General features: G+C 36.3%; 1 protein-coding gene across 4 annotated transcripts in view; it reads left to right on the top strand.

Moving 5' to 3' along the window:
- UBXN7 (UBX domain protein 7) overlaps positions 1-19,135 on the top strand; it is a 63,187-nt gene that overhangs the window by 10,390 nt on the left and 33,662 nt on the right. For all 4 annotated transcript variants that reach the window (XM_007171610.3, XM_057545408.1, XM_057545406.1 and 1 more), the window contains 3 exons: positions 10,067-10,214; positions 12,880-12,947; positions 19,019-19,084. In XM_007171610.3, coding sequence (XP_007171672.1) covers positions 10,067-10,214; positions 12,880-12,947; positions 19,019-19,084 — 282 coding nt within the window. The remainder of the gene's footprint in view (positions 1-10,066; positions 10,215-12,879; positions 12,948-19,018; positions 19,085-19,135) is intronic.

Raw genomic sequence — 19,135 nt, forward strand, 5'->3', positions numbered from 1 at the left:
AAAGTTTTCATCAAATTTGTACTGTTTTTGCCCCAAGAGTTTGTATTTAATTACCTAACATACAGTTGGCTACTGGGATATTTGAACTCCTCCTTTCCCTCAAAAAGTTGAATTTGTTTTTATTTTGAGATTTCACTTTTTTTTTTTTTTTGGCTGTGTTGGGTCTTTGTTGCTGCGTGCGGGCCTTCTCTAGTTGCGGCAAGCAGGGGCTACTCTTCGTTGCTGTGCACGGGCTTCTCATTGTGGTGGCTTCTTTTGTTGCAGAGCACATGCTCTAGGCGCATGGACTTAGTAGTTGTGGCACGCGGGCTCAGTAGTTGTGGCTTGTGGCCTCTAGAGTGCAGGCTCAGTGGTTGTGGCACCTGGGCTTAGTTGCTCCGCAGCATGTGGGATCTTCCCGGACCAGGGGTCGGACCCATGTCCCCTGCATTGGCAGGCGGATCCTTAACCACTGCACCACCAGGGAAGTCCGAGACTTCACTTTTTTAAAGTGTTTCCTAATGGTGAGAATATAAGTCTGTATATACTAGAACTTGAGAACATTTTTTTAAAATTATTTTATTTTTATTGAAGTATAGTTAGTTTTTACAATGTTGTGTTAGTTTCTGGTGTACAGCAAAGTGATTCAGTTATACATACATATATATATATTCTTTTTCTTATTCTTTTCCATTGTAGTTTATTACAAGATATTGAATATAGTTCCTTACGCTATACAGTAGGACTTTGTTGCTTATTTTATATATAGTATAGAATTTGAGAACTTTTGGTTCAGCTTGACTGAGGACTTATGGAGAGAGAACTGGTTTGAGAAAAGTGAGAACTGGCCAGTTCAGTGAGTTTTTAAAGTCTGTAAGGTAGAAGAGCTAGCAGAGACAAGGATAGAGATAAGGCCCTGTGGAAAAGTAGTATCTATTCCTGTATCTACTTTAGGGTGAGGAGAGAGGGGGAAGGTCCACAACTTAACAGGTGGGTATTTGGTGTGTTGTCAAGAAAAATGAGGGGACTGGGACTTCCCTGGTGGTGCAGTGGTTAAGAATCCGCCTGCCAATGCAGGGGACACGGGTTCAAGCCCTGGTCCGGGAAGACCCCACATGCTGCAGAGCAGCTGAGCCTGTGCGCCACAACTGCTGAAGCCCGCACACCTAGAGCCCGTGATCTGGAGAGAGAAGCCACTGCAATGAGAAGCCCATGCACAGCAACTAGAGAAAGCCCGCATGCAGCAACGAGGACCCAACCCCAACGCAGCCAAAAATAAATTAAAAAAAAAAAAAACAAAAAAACAAGAAGAATGAGGGGACTGATTTTACTGCTGTCACTCTCCATATCATACAGAGGCATGGCATTGTAAAGTACCACCAAGTGATCTGCCTAGGTTACAAAAACACCTGCATCTGGAGGGAATGGTACAGAGGTGAGATGAAAGCAGAAGGGTATAAAATAGGAGTGGTTTATAAGGGCCAAGTCTTGTGTGCAGCTCAAGAGAGATGAAAAGTTTTCCAGTCAGCAGTGCAGAACTGTTGAAACAGGGGAGATAATCAAATTTACATTCTTTTGCAATATAGAAGGTATATCAATAGGAGCATGACCAAGAGCAAAGAAATGTGATAGTTCATGTAAGAGATGTTGAAGGCCTGAACAAAGAGTGTAGCAGTGAACATAGAACAGTATGGATAGGGGTGCTGTTAATTAGATGGAAGCTGTAGGATTTGTTGGTTGACTGATGGGCTGTTTGCAGTTGAAGAGAGAATAGTGGAGGAAAGTTTCTCAATTTTGAGTAATATATGAAGCCCTTTTAAAGAAAAAACATCCCTGGCCCTATGTAACTTAAATTACCATATATACCCAGATATAAGGCACACCCCAAATAAAAGGCAATTCTGTATTTGTCCAGTTCCCAAAAAAGATTTTTGACTGACATAAATATGTAAATTTCTAGAGATTTAAGTGAAATGATTGATGCTTTTTTATAATGTTATTTATTGATTTAACATTAAATCACAATATTGTATATTAATGCTTTTTTCCAGTCATGTTCCATGAAATAATTTTGTTCTTTTTTTGTTTTTTACTAGCATTTAGATATCTCTTTGTCAGCTTTCTGACAAAGCTGTAGCTGCTCAGTATCATCTAACAGTTTTTTGGAGCATGTGATTTTCACTTTATGTTGTTTGAGATATAGCACATTTAAAATTTGTATGTGATGCTTTCACTGGACATTTTATCTTAAGTTCATTTATCCTAAATACCCATTTGCTATTTGTGATTTCCACAGTGTAACCATATTGCTTTGTAAATGAAATTTAAAATATAAATATATGCGGTTTAAAATTCAAAGGATAGGGAATTCCCTGGTGGTCCAGTGGTTAGGACTCGGCGCTTTCACTGCCAGGGCCGGGATTCAATCCCTGGTTGGGGAACTATGATCCCACAAATGTGTGGCGCAGCCAAGAGGAAAAAAATTCAAAGGATATAGAAGGGTTGTTTTGGCTGAAGTCTGGCCTTTCTTTCCCCAGTGTACTAACTGGTTAACTGAAGTACTATGAGATAGTTTTAAGTCAGTTTATTAGATATTGATCACATGCAAGCGAACATGACGTTAGATGCTAGGGTACCAAGAAAAAAATCAACCCCTGTGTTCAAGAAGCTCCTGCTCTTTTGGAGGAGCTAGAAAGTAAACAAGTATTTACTGCTTAGTAGTATGTCCATGTATGTAATAGAAGAGTATCACAGTGGTGGAAGTGGGGAGGAGGTAGTGTAGAGAATGCTTAGCACAGGAATTGAAAAAAGTAACACTTATGGTGATTCTTGAGCATGCATGAACTAGACGAAGGGGGAGATAAGGAGAATAAGGGCTTTCCAAGTGTGTAATTTGGTGTGACTGTACTGAATTGCATAGGACGGAGAAGAGAAGAGGAAAAGCCAGAGAGATAAGCTGAGGTCTGATCACAGAGGACTTGCCAGATCATAAGAACTTTGGAATTTATACTGTGGGTGTCAGAGAGCCATTAAAGAATTTAAACTGTGTGTGTGTGTTTGTATTTGTGTGTGATAATCACACTTGTATTTTGGAACATAACTTCAGCAGCAAGGTGGAAGATAGAATGATGATCAGTTAGGAGCCTATTGTAGTAATCCAGGTAAGAAGAATTAAGGACTTGATTTAAAGCCTTAGAGATAATAGTAGAGAAAAGAAAACAAATGAAAGATACTAAGAGTAGAGTCAGCAGTTCATTTCTGGCAGTAGGACTAAACTAGAGAGATACCATGAGTAACCCTCCCAAATGAGAAGGAAAATCCTGAATAAAATATTTTTTAAAATCTCATAAAATGTATCATTGGGCTGGTGAGAAAGTAAAGAATATTCAGAAGCTAAAAATGAAATGAAATTGGAAATGAGATATTAGCGAGGTTTTAAGTAAGCTTTCACCCTCGTTGAAGCTGCCCTAACTGGATGGCTTTGAACTTCTCTTTTGATGGCGTCAGAGGGCACAGGAAACAAGCTTGCAGCCTTCCTAAGGAGAGGAATCTGAAAGGAGAACCCTCCCATACATGAAGCTGGGACCTTGGCATTTGGGGAGTGGCAGGAGAAATCTTCTCTGAGAATTTATAACAAGGGTCCTTACAGGGTCACATTTCCCATGTGGTTTCATAAAACTTCAAGTCAAGAATGTATTTTGTTTTATTTAAAAAAAACTTTTTTAAGAACTAACATTTAGTATTTACTTTATTATTTTTGGCTGCGTTGGGTCTTCGTTGCTGCTCACAGGCTTTCTCTAGTTGCGGCAAGTGGGGGCTACTCTTCGTTGCGGTGCACAGGCTTCTCATTGCGGTGGCTTCTCTTGTGGAGCATGGGCTCTAGGCGCGAGGGCTTCAGTAGTTGTGGTGAGCAAGTTCTAGAGTGCAGGCTCAGTAGTTGTGGCTCACAGGCTTAGTTGCTCCGCGGCATGTGGGATCTTCCCGGACCAGGGCTCGAACCCGTGTCCCCTGCATTGGCAGGTGGATTCTTAACCACTGTGCCACCAGGGAAGCCCCAAGAATGTATTTTAAATAGTCTCTGTTTGGTGGTGCCTTCAGGTACCTTACAAAATCTATCAAGTTATCTTCTCTTAGGAGGGGTGTACCTTCAACCCAGCCTTCAAAAATCTACAGATTAAAATTCCAAGCCACTTAAGATCATAGTAAAAAAAAAATCACAAAGTGCACAAAAAAACATTGCAAAGTATGCAAGAGACAGCAGAAACGAGACAGTGACCTCTAGAGACTGCAGAAATTTTATATTTTGTCTTAATAATTCCAGTAAGTTTGATTAATATATTAGATGAAATGAAAAGAAATATGAGTATGAAGTAAGGGTCTCTGAAACATGACCAGGCAGATTAGGAAACAAAAACCCCAGAACTTCTAGTTATAAAAAATTAACTAAAATTAAAAGCTCATGAACAGGTAAAAAACAAATTGGCACAGCATAGAATGAAGAGTTCTAACATACATCTAATTGGAGTTCCAGAAGGACATAAGTGTGAATGGAGGAGTAAGGTAATTTTTATTTATTTATTTATTTATTTATTTTTAACATTTTTATTGGAGTATAATTGCTTTACAGTGGTGTGTTAGTTTCTGCTGTATAACAAAGTGAATCAGCTATATGTATACATATACCCACATATCTCCTCCTTCTTGTGTCTTCCTCCCACCCTCCCTATCCCACCCCTCTAGGTGGTCACAAAGCACCGAGCTGATTTCCCTGTGCTATGCGGCTGCTTCCCACTAGCTATCTCTTTTACATTTGGTAGTGTATATATGTCCATGCCACTCTCTCACTTCGTCCCAGCTTAACCTTTGCCTTTCCCGTGCCCTCAAGTCCATTCTCTACGTCTGCATCTTTATTCCTGTCCTGGCCCTAGGTTCTTCAGAACAGTTTTTTTTTTTTAGATTCCATATATATGTGTTAGCATATGGTATTTGTTTTTCTCTTTCTGACTGACTTCACTCTGTATGACAGACTAACTCCATCCACCTCACTACAAATACCTCAATTTCGTTTCTTTTTATGGCTGAGTAATATTCCATTGTATATATGTGCCACATCTTCTTTATCCAGTCATCTGTAGATGGACACTTAGGTTGGTTCCATGTCCTGGCTATTGTAAATAGGGCCGCAATGGACATTGTGGTACATGACTCTTTTTGAATTATGGTTTTCTCAGGGTGTATGCCCAGTAGTGGGATTGCTGGGTCATATGGTGGTTCTATTTTTAGTTTTTTAAGGAACCTCCATACTGTTCTCCATAGTGGTTGTGTCAGTTTACATTCCCACAAGCAGTGCAAGAGGGTTCCCTTTTCTCCGCACCCTCTCCAGCATTTATCGTTTGTAGATTTTTTGATGATGGCCATTCTGACCCGTGTGAGGTGATACCTTATTGTAGTTTTGATTTGCATCTCTCTAATGATTAGTGATGTTGAGCATCCTTTCATGTGTTTGTTGGCAATCTGTATATCTTCTTTGGAGAAATGTCTATTTAGGTCTTCTGCCCATTTTTGGATTGAGTTGTTTGGTTTTTTTTTATTTTTTATTTTTTATTTTTTATTTTATTTTATTTTTTTTTTGGTAGGTTTCTGCTTTTTTTTTTAAGATTTATTTATTTATTTATTTTTATTGATTGATTGGTTGCTGTGTTGGGTCTTCGTTTCTGTGCGAGGGCTTTCTCTAGTTGCGGCAAGCGGGGGCCACTCTTCATCGCGGTGCGCGGGCCTCTCACTATCGTGGCCTCTCTTGTTGCGAAGCACAGGCTCCAGACGCGCAGGTTCAGTAGTTGTGGCTCACGGGCCTAGTTGCTCCGTGGCATGTGGGATCTTCCCAGACCAGGGCTCGAACCCGTGTCCCCTGCATTAGCAGGCAGATTCTCAACCACTGTGCCACCAGGGAAGCCCTGGTTTTTTGTTTTTTTTTTTGATACTGAGCTGCATGAGCTGCCTGTATATTTTGGAGATTAATCCTTTGTCAGTTGCTTCATTTGCAAATATTTTCTCCCATTCTGAGAGTTGGCTTTTCATCTTGTTTATGGTTTCCTTTCCTGTGCAAAAGCTTTTAAGTTTCATTAGGTTCCATTCGTTTATTTTTGTTTTTATTTACATTTTTCTAGGAGGTGGGTCAGAAAGGATCTTGATGTGATGTATGTCATAGAGTGTTCTGCCTATGTTTTCCTCTAAGAGTTTTATAGTGTCTGGCCTTACATTAGGTCTTTAATCCATTTTGAGTTTATTTTTGTGTATGGTTTTAGGGAGTATTCTAATTTCATTCTTTTATATGTAGGTGTCCAGTTTCCCCAGTACCACTTATTAAAGAGGCTGTCTTTTCTCCATTGTATATTCTTGCCTCCTTTATCAAAGATAAGGTGACCATATGCGTGTGGGTTTATCTCTGGGCTTTCTATCCTGTTCCATTGATATATATTTCTATTTTTGTGCCAGTACCATACTTTCTTGATTACGGTAGCCTTGTAGTATAGTTTGAAGGCAGGGAGCCTGATTCTTCTAGCTCCGTTTTTCTTTCTCAAGATTGCTTTGGCTATTCGGAGTCTTGTGTTTCCATACAAACTGTGAAATTTCTTTGTTCTAGTTCTTTGAAAAATGCCATTGGTAGTTTGATAGGGATTGCATTGAATCTGTAGATTGCTTTGGGTAGTATAGTCATTTTCACAGTGTTGATTCTTCTAATCTAAGAACATGGTATATCTCTCCATCTGTTTGTATCATCTTTAATTTCTTTCCTCAGTGTCTTATAGTTTTCTGCATACAGGTCTTTTGTCTCCTTAGTTAGGTTTATTCTTAGGTATTTTATTCTTTTTGTTCCAGTGGTAAATGGGAGTGTTTCCTTAATTTCTCTTTCAGATTTTTCATCATTAGTATATAGGAATGCTAGAGATTTCTGTGCATTAATTTTATATCCTGCTACTTTACCAAATTCATTGATTAGCTCTAGTAGTTTTCTGGTAGCATCTTTAGGATTCTCTATGTATGGTATCATGTCATCTGCCAACAGTGACAGTTTTACTTCTTTTTTTCCGATTTGGATTCCTTTTATTTCTTTTTCTTCTCTGATTGCGATGGCTAAAACTTCCAAAACTATATTGAATAATAGTGGTGAGAGTGGGCAGCCTTGTCTTGTTCCTGATCTTAGTGGAAATGGTTTCAGTTTTTCACCATTGAGAACGATGTTAGCTGTGGGTTTGTCATATATGGCCTTTATTATGTTGAGGTAAGTTCCCTCTATGCCTACCTTCTGGAGGGTTTTTTCATAAATAGGTGTTGAATTTTGTTGAAAGCTTTTTCTGCATCTGTTGAGATGATCATATGGTTTTTCTCCTTCAATTTGTTAATATGGTTTATCACATTGATTGATTTGCATATATTGAAGAATCCTTGCATTCCTGGGATGAACCCCACTTGATCATGGTGTATGATCCTTTTAATGTGCTGTTAGATTCTGTTTGCTAGTATTTTGTTGAGGATTTTTGCATCTATGTTCATCAGTGATATTGGCCTGTAGTTTTCTTTTTGTGTGACCTCTTTGTCTGGTTTTGGTATCAGGGTGATGGTGGCCTCGTAGAATGAGTTTGGGAGTGTTCCTCCCTGTGCTATATTTTGGAAGAGTTTGAGAAGGACAGGTGTTAGCTCTTCTCTAAATGTTTGATAGAATTTGCCTGTGAGTCCATCTGGTCCTGGACTTTTGTTTGTTGGAAGATTTGTAATCACAGTTTCAATTTCAGTCCTTGTGACTGGTCTGTTTATATTTTCTATTTCTTCCTGGTTCAGTCTCAGAAGGTTGTGCGTTTCTAAGAATTTGTCCTTTACTTCCAGGTTGGCCATTTTATTGGCATATAGTTGCTTGTAGTAATCTCTCATGATCTTTTGTATTTCTGCAGTGTCAGTTGTTACTTCTCCTTTTTCACTTCTAATTCTATTGATTTGAGTCTTCTCCCTTTTTTTCTTGATGAGTCTGGATAGTGGTTTATCAATTTTATCTTCTCAAAGAACCAGCTTTTAGTTTTATTGATCTTAGCTGTTGTTTCCTTCATTTCTTTTTCATTTATTTCTGATCTGATCTTTATGATTTCTTTCCTTCTGCTACCTTTGGGGGTTTTTTGTTCTTCTTTTCTCTAATTGCTTTAGGTGTAAGGTTAGGTTGTTTATTTGAGATGTTTCTTGTTTCTTGAGGTAAGATTGTATTGCTATAAACTTCCCTCTTAGAACTGCTTTTGCTGCATCCCATAGGTTGTGGGTCGTTGTGTTTTCATTGTCATTTGTTTCTAGGTATTTTTTGATTTCCTCAGTGATCTCTTGGTTATTTAGTAGTGTACTGTTTAGCCTCCATGTGTTTGTATTTTCCACAGATTTTTTTCCCTGTAATTGATGTCTAGTCTCATAGCATTGTGGTTGGAAAAGATACTTGATACAATTTTAATTTTCTTAAATTTACCAAGGCTTGAATTGTGACCCAGGATAAGCTCTATCCTGGGGAATGTTCCATGAGCACTTGAGAAGACAGTGTATCCTGTTGTTTTTGGATGGAATGTCCTATAAATATCAATTAAGTCCATCTTGTTTAATGTATCGTTTAAAGCTTGTGTGGTAATTTTTAAATAGAAATGTCTGAGAGTTTTTCAGAACTGATAAAAGAAAACAGTCCTTATGGTGGAAGTCCAGTGAATCCCAAGGAGGATAAATAAAATCAGCCCCAGGAAATAGAGTGAAACTGCAGAAGACCAAAGGCAGAGAAGGTCGTAAAAGCAACTAGAGAGAAACAACAGATTGCTCTAAAAATGTTTTTCTTTAGTCTGGCAACTTACTTCTCAGAAGCAACAACAGAAGACACTGGAATGCTATCTTCAGTGTACTGAGAGAAAATAGCTGTCAGCCTTAAAAAAGAATATCCAGTGATGAAACTGTCTTTCAGGAACAATAGCAAAATAAAGGTGTTCTCAGACCAAAAAAAACACAAAAAACAAACAAAAAACCACACACACACCCACAGCCTTCACTGCAGGAAACTCTTAAGGGACACAGTTCAGGTAGAAGGAAGGTCATCCCAAGTGGAAAGCCTAAGATGGTTTTTTTTTTCCCCCTTTTTATTTTTTTTTCTTTTTCATTGTGGTTTATTACAGGATATTGAAGATAGTTTCTTGTGACCTGAGATGCTTTTTAATGCCCACAAAATGTCCCACCAACTAGATTTACAATTTAGACTCTACTACTATTAGACATTTATGTTATCTATAATTTTTCAATTTTAACTAAAGCTATACTGGACACGTGTATAGACATGTTTATGCAGGTGCTTTATATAGGTTTATTTAGACTAAATTTACGTAGATTTATTTAGACTTTATATAGATTTATGTAGATTTATTTAGACCACATGCCCAAATTACTGGGTCAAGAAAGTAACAATCATTGTGTTTCTTGATACATGTTATAAAATTGATTTGTTAAAGGGCTTCACCAGTTTACATTGCATCAAACAGATTATGCTTGCTTTACTGTACAAGTGAGTGTGTGATAGGGCCAGTTTTAAATGATGAAGATTGACATTTCTTACCAAATTTTGACTTAGTTATATCTTTGGCAAAAAGTCCCATCTCCCTTCTCTCCCATTGTTATTAAAGTGTTTCCTTTCTTATAGAAGTAGAAATTGGTAACTGAATGCATTCTTTCTAACAAAGTATTTCTAACTTTCTAGAGTGTAGTCTTTCATTTTCTTTTTCAGTTTATTAACAAATATATAGTCGGCCCATATAAAGAAATGGCAGATAAATGCTTTATTTAGTTTTTGTTTTATTATGAAGGAAGACTACTATTTTTAATGCTGCTGCTTTCTTTTCTAGCTCTGTATATTTCACAGTAATCAGCCAACAAGCATAGAAGTAAACAGTTTTTGTTTTAAAAATCATTCATTCTAAAGAGGGAAAAGTACTATTTGCTTGGGAATTCTGTAGTCTAATGTGAACTGAATGTAAGAAGGTGTCTTTTTTTAAACTTTTTTCTTGTTTTTATACTATTTCAGGTGCAAGTGAAAGTGTAGGGAAACATATGCTTGAAGCCTGCAACAATAATCTGGAGATGGCAGTCACTATGTTTTTGGATGGTGGAGGAATCGCTGAAGAGCCAAGTACCAGTTCAGCAAGTGTCTCCACTGTCAGACCACACACAGAGTATGAATTTATTATTTATTATTGGGAGCTACCCCCTGCCAAACTTGAGCAGTTACATTTTTACATGTTAGGTTAATTCTCTGTTTTGAACAAATTAAAAGTTGAAAGCATCTGAAAGTGTCAGGTGAAAATTTTTATACTTATATGCTTTAAGTTCTCTACAGCACTGTCAAGTCCATTATTTAATCCTCAGAAGAACCCTATAGGCTGGCATTATTATCCACATTTTACAGAGGAAGCAGAAGGATAGCCATTTCCCCAAGCTATACAACAATTAAGTAGCAGATATGGAAGGAAAGCCCAATAAAGCTCAGATTTCCCAATTCTGGATTTTCCTACATTGTCCCAGGAAAGTTTTGAGTTGTCATGAAAAATTTTTGAAGAAAATTTATGCCTTAAATAACTACATGTCGCTAATCTTTAGAGGCACCTTCAGCATATAGAACTGTAATATATAGAGGATAGTAACAGATGATAAATACATTTGGTGTTTTCTGCCCTTTACGTTTGATACCAGTGAGAGTTTGAAATGAATATCTGTTAGGCAAAATTCTAGTAGTCTTTGGAAAATATGAGAGATGAATGCTACTCGAATGAAAAACATTGATTTTTGAGTCAAAATTTCAAAGATCCTTAAATAAGACTTTAATACTCATAGCCATTTATAACTCTTCAGTGTTTACAACATGAGATACTAAATAAGAAGAATCCCCTTAAATAGGAATAGGCAAAAACATGGATTTTATTTTTACTAAATTAGATTTAAAAAGCCAAATAAACATTCAGGACATGATTGCCTCTTTTTTTTAATCTAGTTCCAGATTCTAGAGTAATTTGTTTCCCCACAAAGTGTGAACTCTAGAGGTTATTATTTATATTTTATATAAGTTTTTTCCTATCGATGTTGACTGTGTATTTCAAGTTTGATAGCCCATTCTCCACCAACATAACTCAAATCTTTAATGGAAATCAATATGAAAACATGATTTAGTTTACATTCACTTGAATAACAGGTATTCATAGCTGATTTGGGGGGACATATCAGTCCTCACTGTTTAAAACATGTTTTCTTAATTGTACTTAAAAATAGTTTTGATTAATGAATGTCTTTTCCTGCTGAGTTACATTATAATTTGACTTAGATTATTTGTATTACTAATTGATTAACATTTGATAGTGTCACCTACTTCCTAAACTATAATTTTCTTTCTTTACAGTTCACCTTCTGTTCCATTCTTCCATTTTGTTGGGTAGCTAGCAATCTTGGAATAGATGACCTCAAACATGTAGTAATCAAGTCTTTCTGTATAGGGACTACTAATTAAGCCATCACCCTAATTGATGTATTTCATCAGATTAAGGCTTGTTTCTTGAGTAATTAAATTGCCTTAGATTGAGATAACTTTGTATATACACACACACACACACACACTGTAAAGTGAATTATACCAATAATGGAAAGATCTATTCAGGTAAAAGATGTGTTAGAAGTTTTTAGTTTTGCTAAGATAATGGCCTGTTTCTCTTTGGTGAAAGAGATTTAATAGAGCTTCCTCTTAGAGACGCATTGTCTGTTTCTTTAGAGTATTGCAGTTCTGTATGTGAGCAGTGACTGAAATCCAGTAGGAAAGAGTGCTTAACATAATTTTGAATTATCCTTTATCCTTCACTCATTTGGCTTATTGTAGATTTCTTTGTCTAACTAGTTGTTCTTTGATTACAGAATGTTAGTTTTTGTTGACAAATGAGTATTGATACTGTATTAAATAAAGTATATTTTGAAGTTTCAACTTTTAGGTGTCAAAAACAGGGCCTTAAGCTCAGTTATTACTATTAGAAACACCTGAATGAAAAACATTAGGCCTAATGTAAATTAATATTTATTATAAGGGGAGCATATTAAATTTGAAACTTACTCTTACTTGCTATGAGCATTAATCAGCAGAGTTTCGTATTTGAGTTAAAACTAAAATAATTAAACTGATATATAAAGGGATACACACCATTTTTACAGCATATTTTAAATGAGTATTGTTCACTGGAAGAGATGGATTATTAGTAAACCCTCTGGAGGTAAACTTTGAAGAGTTTTTAGCTTTTAAAAGAGTATTTTTTCTGTTTTATATATGTTAGTGTCTATTTAATAAGTAATCCAATGGTACTACCTTTGTTAGCCAACTTCATAACTAGCATAAAATTAACTGCCTGTTTAAGCTGATTTTAATATATCTGTGATTTAATTATCTGTTATTTGATATAGTGTTGATGTAATATTGCTTTTATTAAGCTCATATTTTCCATTAATTTTTTGCCTGAATTTTGTGTGTGTGTGTGTTTGTAAATTTCCTATCTTCTTTTTTTTCTGAAGAATTTAGGGCAGGGAACTTAGAGGAAAGGAGAAATATTTTTTATTTTTCTGTTTGTTCTCTTTCTTTATAAACCCATTTGCACTATCTATGCCAGGTACTTTATTCCAGTTCATCTCTATATGGAAATCATCTGACAATCATTTATCATAATTTAATGTGGTTCCTAAAAGTCACTAAATCTGTTGTTCATTTTATTTGTTAATTTGAATATGTACACAATAGTTACAGTAAGAATAGGTAGCAGAAAACAGTTTTCATTTGGATATTTTCCCACTTTTTTTTTTTTTTTTTAATAGAGAGGAAGTCCGTGCCCCAATTCCTCAAAAGCAGGAAATCTTGGTGGAACCAGAACCTTTGTTTGGTGGTAAGTTTACCTTTTTTCCTTAGCTTTATTTGACTTTACTGTTGTCTTCAGGATTTTAATGAAGCTATCAAAAGATATGAAGGCTTGCTCAGAGATTGTTACTTCAAGTAGAGTTGATTCTTGTAATTCTGTACTCCCCTCAGGAAAGTTGCACAGTTGGCTCTTTCCGAGGAGTGAGCCAGATTAAAAAGTTGATAGTTGTTGCAGAAGGCCAAAAGGAGGAAAATAAGCAAAAAGAACTGCTGCCTTAAAATGGAAACAAATCTATCATTAGATAAAAGACTATGATTATTTTTTGTTTTTTGGGTACCCACTTGACTGCCATATCCTTACTGTCTTGATATGCTGTACCTTCACTCTTTTTTAATTTCTAGAAGTACTGTTCTTGTATTGAAAAAAGGAGGAAGTAATCCCTAATCCATGCAAAAAATTGTGGTATCAGTCTGGGGTGCATAGAGAAGATAGTAGAAAATGGAACATTTAATCAAATTTAAAGAAAATTTATAGTTTTATTTTAATAAGCACTTATTTACCTTTTGTGAGCCAGATATTTTAGGCATTAATAGGTATATTAAAAAACAGAAGATAGGGGACTTCCCTGGCGGTCCAGTGGTTAAGACTCTGCGTTTCCAGTGCAATGGGCACGGGTTCAATCCCTGGCTGGGGAACTAAGGTCCCACATGTCATGCGGCATGGGCAAAAAAAAAAAAAGAACCCAGCAGATAAAGTTATGGTTTGGTTGGGTAGACAGAGACATAGAAATGTATATTGTATATATTGAGAACAGCAGTGCAGAGAAATAGGCCTATAAAAAGTTTTGTAGGTAAACTAAAATAAAGAAGAAATAAATTGTAAGAAAAGGATGAAGAAAATTATATAAACCATATCTTTTGATTTGAAAAAGCAACTTAGTTGAGAGTTTTAAAGTTGATTTTTAACTTGGCAGCTTTAGAGTTTACTGTGGAAAGGAATAAAGAATATACTTTCCAGATTCAGAAATAAAGATGGGAGGAAAAAAACGATATGGTCTGAATATTGAAATATAATGTGTGCTTTCTGAACTGTTCAATTTAGCTAGTCCTTGTGCCTTTAATATACCAGAGGTAATAAAGCATTGTTCATGGTTTTTTTTTTTCATATAAATGTTACAGATTTTGGAGCTGAGGAATGCCCTTGGAAGCTTTATCTTTCCTTTATTGCAAGGAATAAAGGCAAGATCTTTGAGTGGGGAAGACTACAGCAAATGGGTTCTGTGCTATTTTACTGTTTAACAGAGGCAAAAGAGTCCCTATTTGAAACTCCACTTTCTTCCTTCTACATCTGGTTTGGTGAGGGGGGTGAGAATGACTTTATACAGTTAGGGAGTCAGTCCTAACTTTCATTATTAGACCTTATTATAACTTTGAAAAGGTTTTTGGAGAACTATTTTCTTCTTTGGGATAGTATCGATTTTTAAATAAATAAATAAATAATTAATTAATTTTGGCTGCACTGGGTCTTTGTGTGGCGTGCAGGCTCTAGAGCATGCGGGCTTAGTAGTTGTGGCGCGCGGGCTCTCTAGTGGCGGTATGTGGGATCTTAGTTCCTTGACCAGGGATCAAACCCAGGTTCTCTGCATTGGGAGAGCGGAGTCTTAACCACTGGACCACCAGGGAAGTCCCAGGGATAGTATTGATTTAAAGTGTGATTCTCAAAGTGTGGTCTGGGAGTCCCTGATGCCCTTTCAGTGGGTCTGTAAGATCAAAACTGTTTTCATAATAATACTAACAAGTTATTTGCCTTTTTCACTGTGTTGACATTTGGGCTGATAATTCAGAAGCAGTGATGGGTCATACTGCTGCATCTTAATTGAATCAGGACAGTGGCACCAAACTGCTACTATTTGTTGAATTCTTCACTGACACACATGTGCAGTTTAAAAAAAAAAAAAAAGCAAAAGCAATAAAAATTAATTTCATTTGCTCTAGATCCACATTTTTAAACTATTCTGTTTGATGAAATAGGATGTGTGCATAAAGCACTTCTGCATACTGAAGTACTCTGGTTTCTTTAAGGTGAAACACTTGTACAGTTTGAGTTGAAAGCAAAACTAGCTGCTTTTTTTATGGAACATTTTTCTTGAAAGATTACTGACAAAGTATAGTTATTTAGACTTAAGCATTTGGCAAACATTTTCTTGAATGTGAACAAAGCCTGTTAACTGCTTTAAGGCAAACAACTGACATTATTTGTTGCCAGTGATTTAAGAAAAGAAAAAAAGGCTTTCAGGCAGAACTTAGAATTTTAGAAAGTTTATGTGCATGATTGTGAGCTTGATAGCTTCCCAGTACTTAAAGGCTTTCTGATGAGGTTAGCAGTGACATTAACAGTTGGTGATTTTTTTTTTTTAATATCGTATGATGAAATGGTCAGTATTTGGAATATTTGCATGACTCAGTGAACAAGTATTTTCAAATGACCAAAGCACAATATTACAAAATTGTGCATGGGTGAAAGATCTATTCGGATCTATATGTAAGTATCTATGTATGCAATATAGATTATATATCTATTGCTGTTTAACAGATCGCTTCAAAATTTAGCTTCCTGAAGCAACAAACATTTGTTGTATCACCATTTCTGTGGGTCAGGAATCCAGGTGTGGCTTAGTTGAGTGCCTCTGTTTAGGGTCTCTCACAGGGTATAATCAAGGTGTCAGCCAGGGCTACAGTCATCTCAGAGTGTGACTAGAGGAAGATCTTAGTTTACTCACGTGGCTGCTGGTTGGCTGGAGACATCAGTTCCTTACTGCAGAGCAAATGAGAGAGCCAGAGAGGGCAGCCCAGGATGGATGGAAGCCACCATCTTTTTGTATAAGTACCATGCGCTAACAGATTGCACCACTAGAGCTCCAGCCACTATCTTTTTCTAACCTAACTGTTGGAAGTGACATCCCATCACCTCTGCCACATTCTGTTTGATCCTGCCCATACTCAAGATGTTCACACACAGGTTATGAATCCCGGGAAATAGGGATAATCGGGAGCCATCACAGAGCCTGCCTACCACATAAGACCAATGGATTTTAATGGAGCAGAGTATGAAAAGTTCATTGATAAGATTTCAGATTCCATGTTGCAACCAACCTTTAAGAAATTACCACTGGTTGAGCTTTGGTGTGGTAGCAGGGGAGAATGTTCACAATTATCTTAAAACACTATTAAAATACTCTTCCCTTTTACAACTACATGTCTGTGTGAAGTTGAATTTTAATTTTCTTCGTATACATGAACTAAAGGAATAGCAGCAGATTGAATGCAGAAGCAGATCTAAAAATTCAGGTGTCTTCTCTTATACCAGTTATTAACAGAGATTTGTGAAAATGTGAAACAGTGCCGCTCTGTTCATTAAATTTTTGTTCTCTGTTCCTCCCCTATTCTGACTATGAGGCTCCTTTTTGAATCTCTTTTAGCTCTTTGTAGCTTAGTCTCTTTGACCTCAGTGACCAGCACTCCTATTACGTGGGCAGTGGAGTGAGAGTACAGAGGACTGATGTTTACTTATAGCATATGGTTTGGAAGAGTGAGGAAACCACATATTGAAGAGGCAGGCAGGAGTAATAATGATCCTAGAGCTAGAGGTGTTGTGGCTTGAGGAGAGATTCTTGGTTAGACTTAGGATATATAAGGGGGAAACAAATGGGAGCAGGTCACGAGCCCAAGAAATAAAAGAGAGTGGTTGGAAAGCTAGCAGTAAGAGGAGCTAGTATGAATCTCCAGGAGATCAAGTGTATAATAGAGAAGGGCTAAATTGGGGGGGTGGGGTGGGGGCGGGGAGTGAGAGAGAGAGAGAGAGAGAGAGAGAGAGAGAGAGAGAGAGTGTGTGTGTGTGTGTGAAGAATGTAGATATTGACTGGCCTGCCTTTGGCAGTTTAAAAGTAGAAGAAAAGTACCTTTTATGTACTATGTACTACCTCCCCAATAATAATATGCTTTCTTAGGCAGCTGTTTTATGTCTTATCCTGAGATAACCTTACTTTCTTAATTGTTATGGTTAAATAATATCTGATAATGAGTTTTAAGAAAGCATTATTTGAGCAGTTAATATTATTGCTGCTACATATATACAATGGAATATTACTCAGCCATAAAAAGAAACAAAATTGAGTTATTTGTAGTGAGGTGGATGGAGTTAGAGTCTGTCATACAGAGTGAAGTAAGTCAGAAAGAGAAAAACAAATACAGTATGCTAACACATATATATGGAATCTAAGAAAAAAAAAAAAGGTCATGAAGAACCTAGTGGTGAGACGGGAACAAAGACACAGACCTTCTAGAGAATGGACTTGAGGATATGGGGAGGGGGAAGGGTAAGCTGTGACAAAGTGAGAGAGAGACATGGACATATATACACTACCAAATGTAAAATAGATAGCTAGTGGGAAGCAACCGCATAGCACAGGGAGATCAGCTCGGTGCTTTGTGACCACCTAGAGGGGTGGGATAGGGAGGGTGGGAGGGAGGGAGATGCAAGAGGGAAGAGATATGGGAACATATGTATATGTATAACTGATTCACTTTGTTATAAAGCAGAAACTAACACACCATTGTAAAGCAATTATACTCCAATAAAGATGTTTAAAAAAATATTATTGCTGCTGGAAACATGTACATTTAAGATACATGACTCTTGACTCTTGATTAAAAATAGTTCCAAGATTGAAAAGAATAACATTTCTTGCTTCTTGTTTATAAAGGGAGGGAGGAAAAATAATGCAGTATTTAAATTTTGAAAGTTTAAATAACAAAATTTAAAATTAATAATTTATATAATTTATTTAAATAAAACAATTTATATGTAAAATTCAATTTAAATTTTGAAATTCAGTACAAAGCTAAAATATGGAAGTCTCTGATTTTTACCAAATTTCCTTTTCCTAGAGATAATATTGATTCTTTAATATAAATACTGATACACATATGTGCATAAATGATATACTGACCTGATAATGCTTTAAGCAAATGTGGGATTTTTTTAACATATGGTTCTACATTCTTTTGTTATTTTTTTGTTTTGTTTTTTACTCAGTAATTCTTAGCTTAAAAGAATTACCCTATTTAATGGCAAACACAGGCTGTTGGGAAAGATGCTTTGACATGGGATGGGGGACTTTTATAGTTTCTGTCTAATCTTACTATGCAATCATCATCTGTTAATGTGTAGCATTGTTCTGGTTACATGCTGACAGTGCTCCTGGGGCTTGCCATAAACCAACTGAATAACTGTTACCCATATTGAAAGAATCATTAAATGTCCTTATTTACTGTAATGTATATAAATGACATAACTTTTTTTTTTTTATTGGAGTATAGTTGGTTTACAGTGTTGTGTTAGTTTCAGGTGTACAGCAAAGTAGTTCGGTAATACATATACCTATTCTTTTTCAGATTCTTTTCCCATTTAAGACCTGGTAAAATTTTTATGTTTAAGAACATAGAGGAAGATAACGTTTTGATGATTGCTTTTTCAGCTGTATCTGTACAATACTTAAGGACTGGGTAATAGGCGCTATACAAAGGTATCAAAGGACGTTGGTTCTGTTCATTTTTCTGTAACTGTAGGAAAAATTTTTCCTCCAAAATTAGTTTTTTGGTGTTTATAATTCTGCATGTGTATCCACTTACTAAGAGGTAGTTCTTAAATATTATGGTTTAGAACTTACTCAAGTATTATACTAAAGGGTAGGCAGATCATTTAGGCTAAACCTGAATTATGTATTTGCAGCATGTGTGTAGCTTCATCGCCATGGGAAGTCATCCTCAAAATCTTTCTTCCTATCTTTTTACACAAGTTTGGCCAAGTTTTTTAACTGGGCCTTAATTTTCTTTTTTGTAAAATATGATTGGGCTGAAGATGGTTAATTATATATGAATGCCTTGAAGGTTTTTGAAGTATTTTATATTTTGAAGGAGGGCACCATTATGAATCTGAGTGTCTTAAAATAAGAAATTGCTATAGATAAGGACATTTTTAGAATTGTTACAAAATTAATGTTTAACTTTTTGTATCAATTCCATTTTTTCCTCCTATAGCTCCTAAAAGACGACGGCCTGCACGTTCAATATTTGATGGTTTCCGGGATTTCCAAACTGAAACTAGTAAGTATCTATGAACCAGTTTATCATCTCTTTTTCCCGCCCTCTCCCTCT

This window comes from Balaenoptera acutorostrata, chromosome 4, assembly GCF_949987535.1.
Source record: "Balaenoptera acutorostrata chromosome 4, mBalAcu1.1, whole genome shotgun sequence".
Lineage (NCBI taxonomy): Eukaryota > Metazoa > Chordata > Mammalia > Artiodactyla > Balaenopteridae > Balaenoptera > Balaenoptera acutorostrata.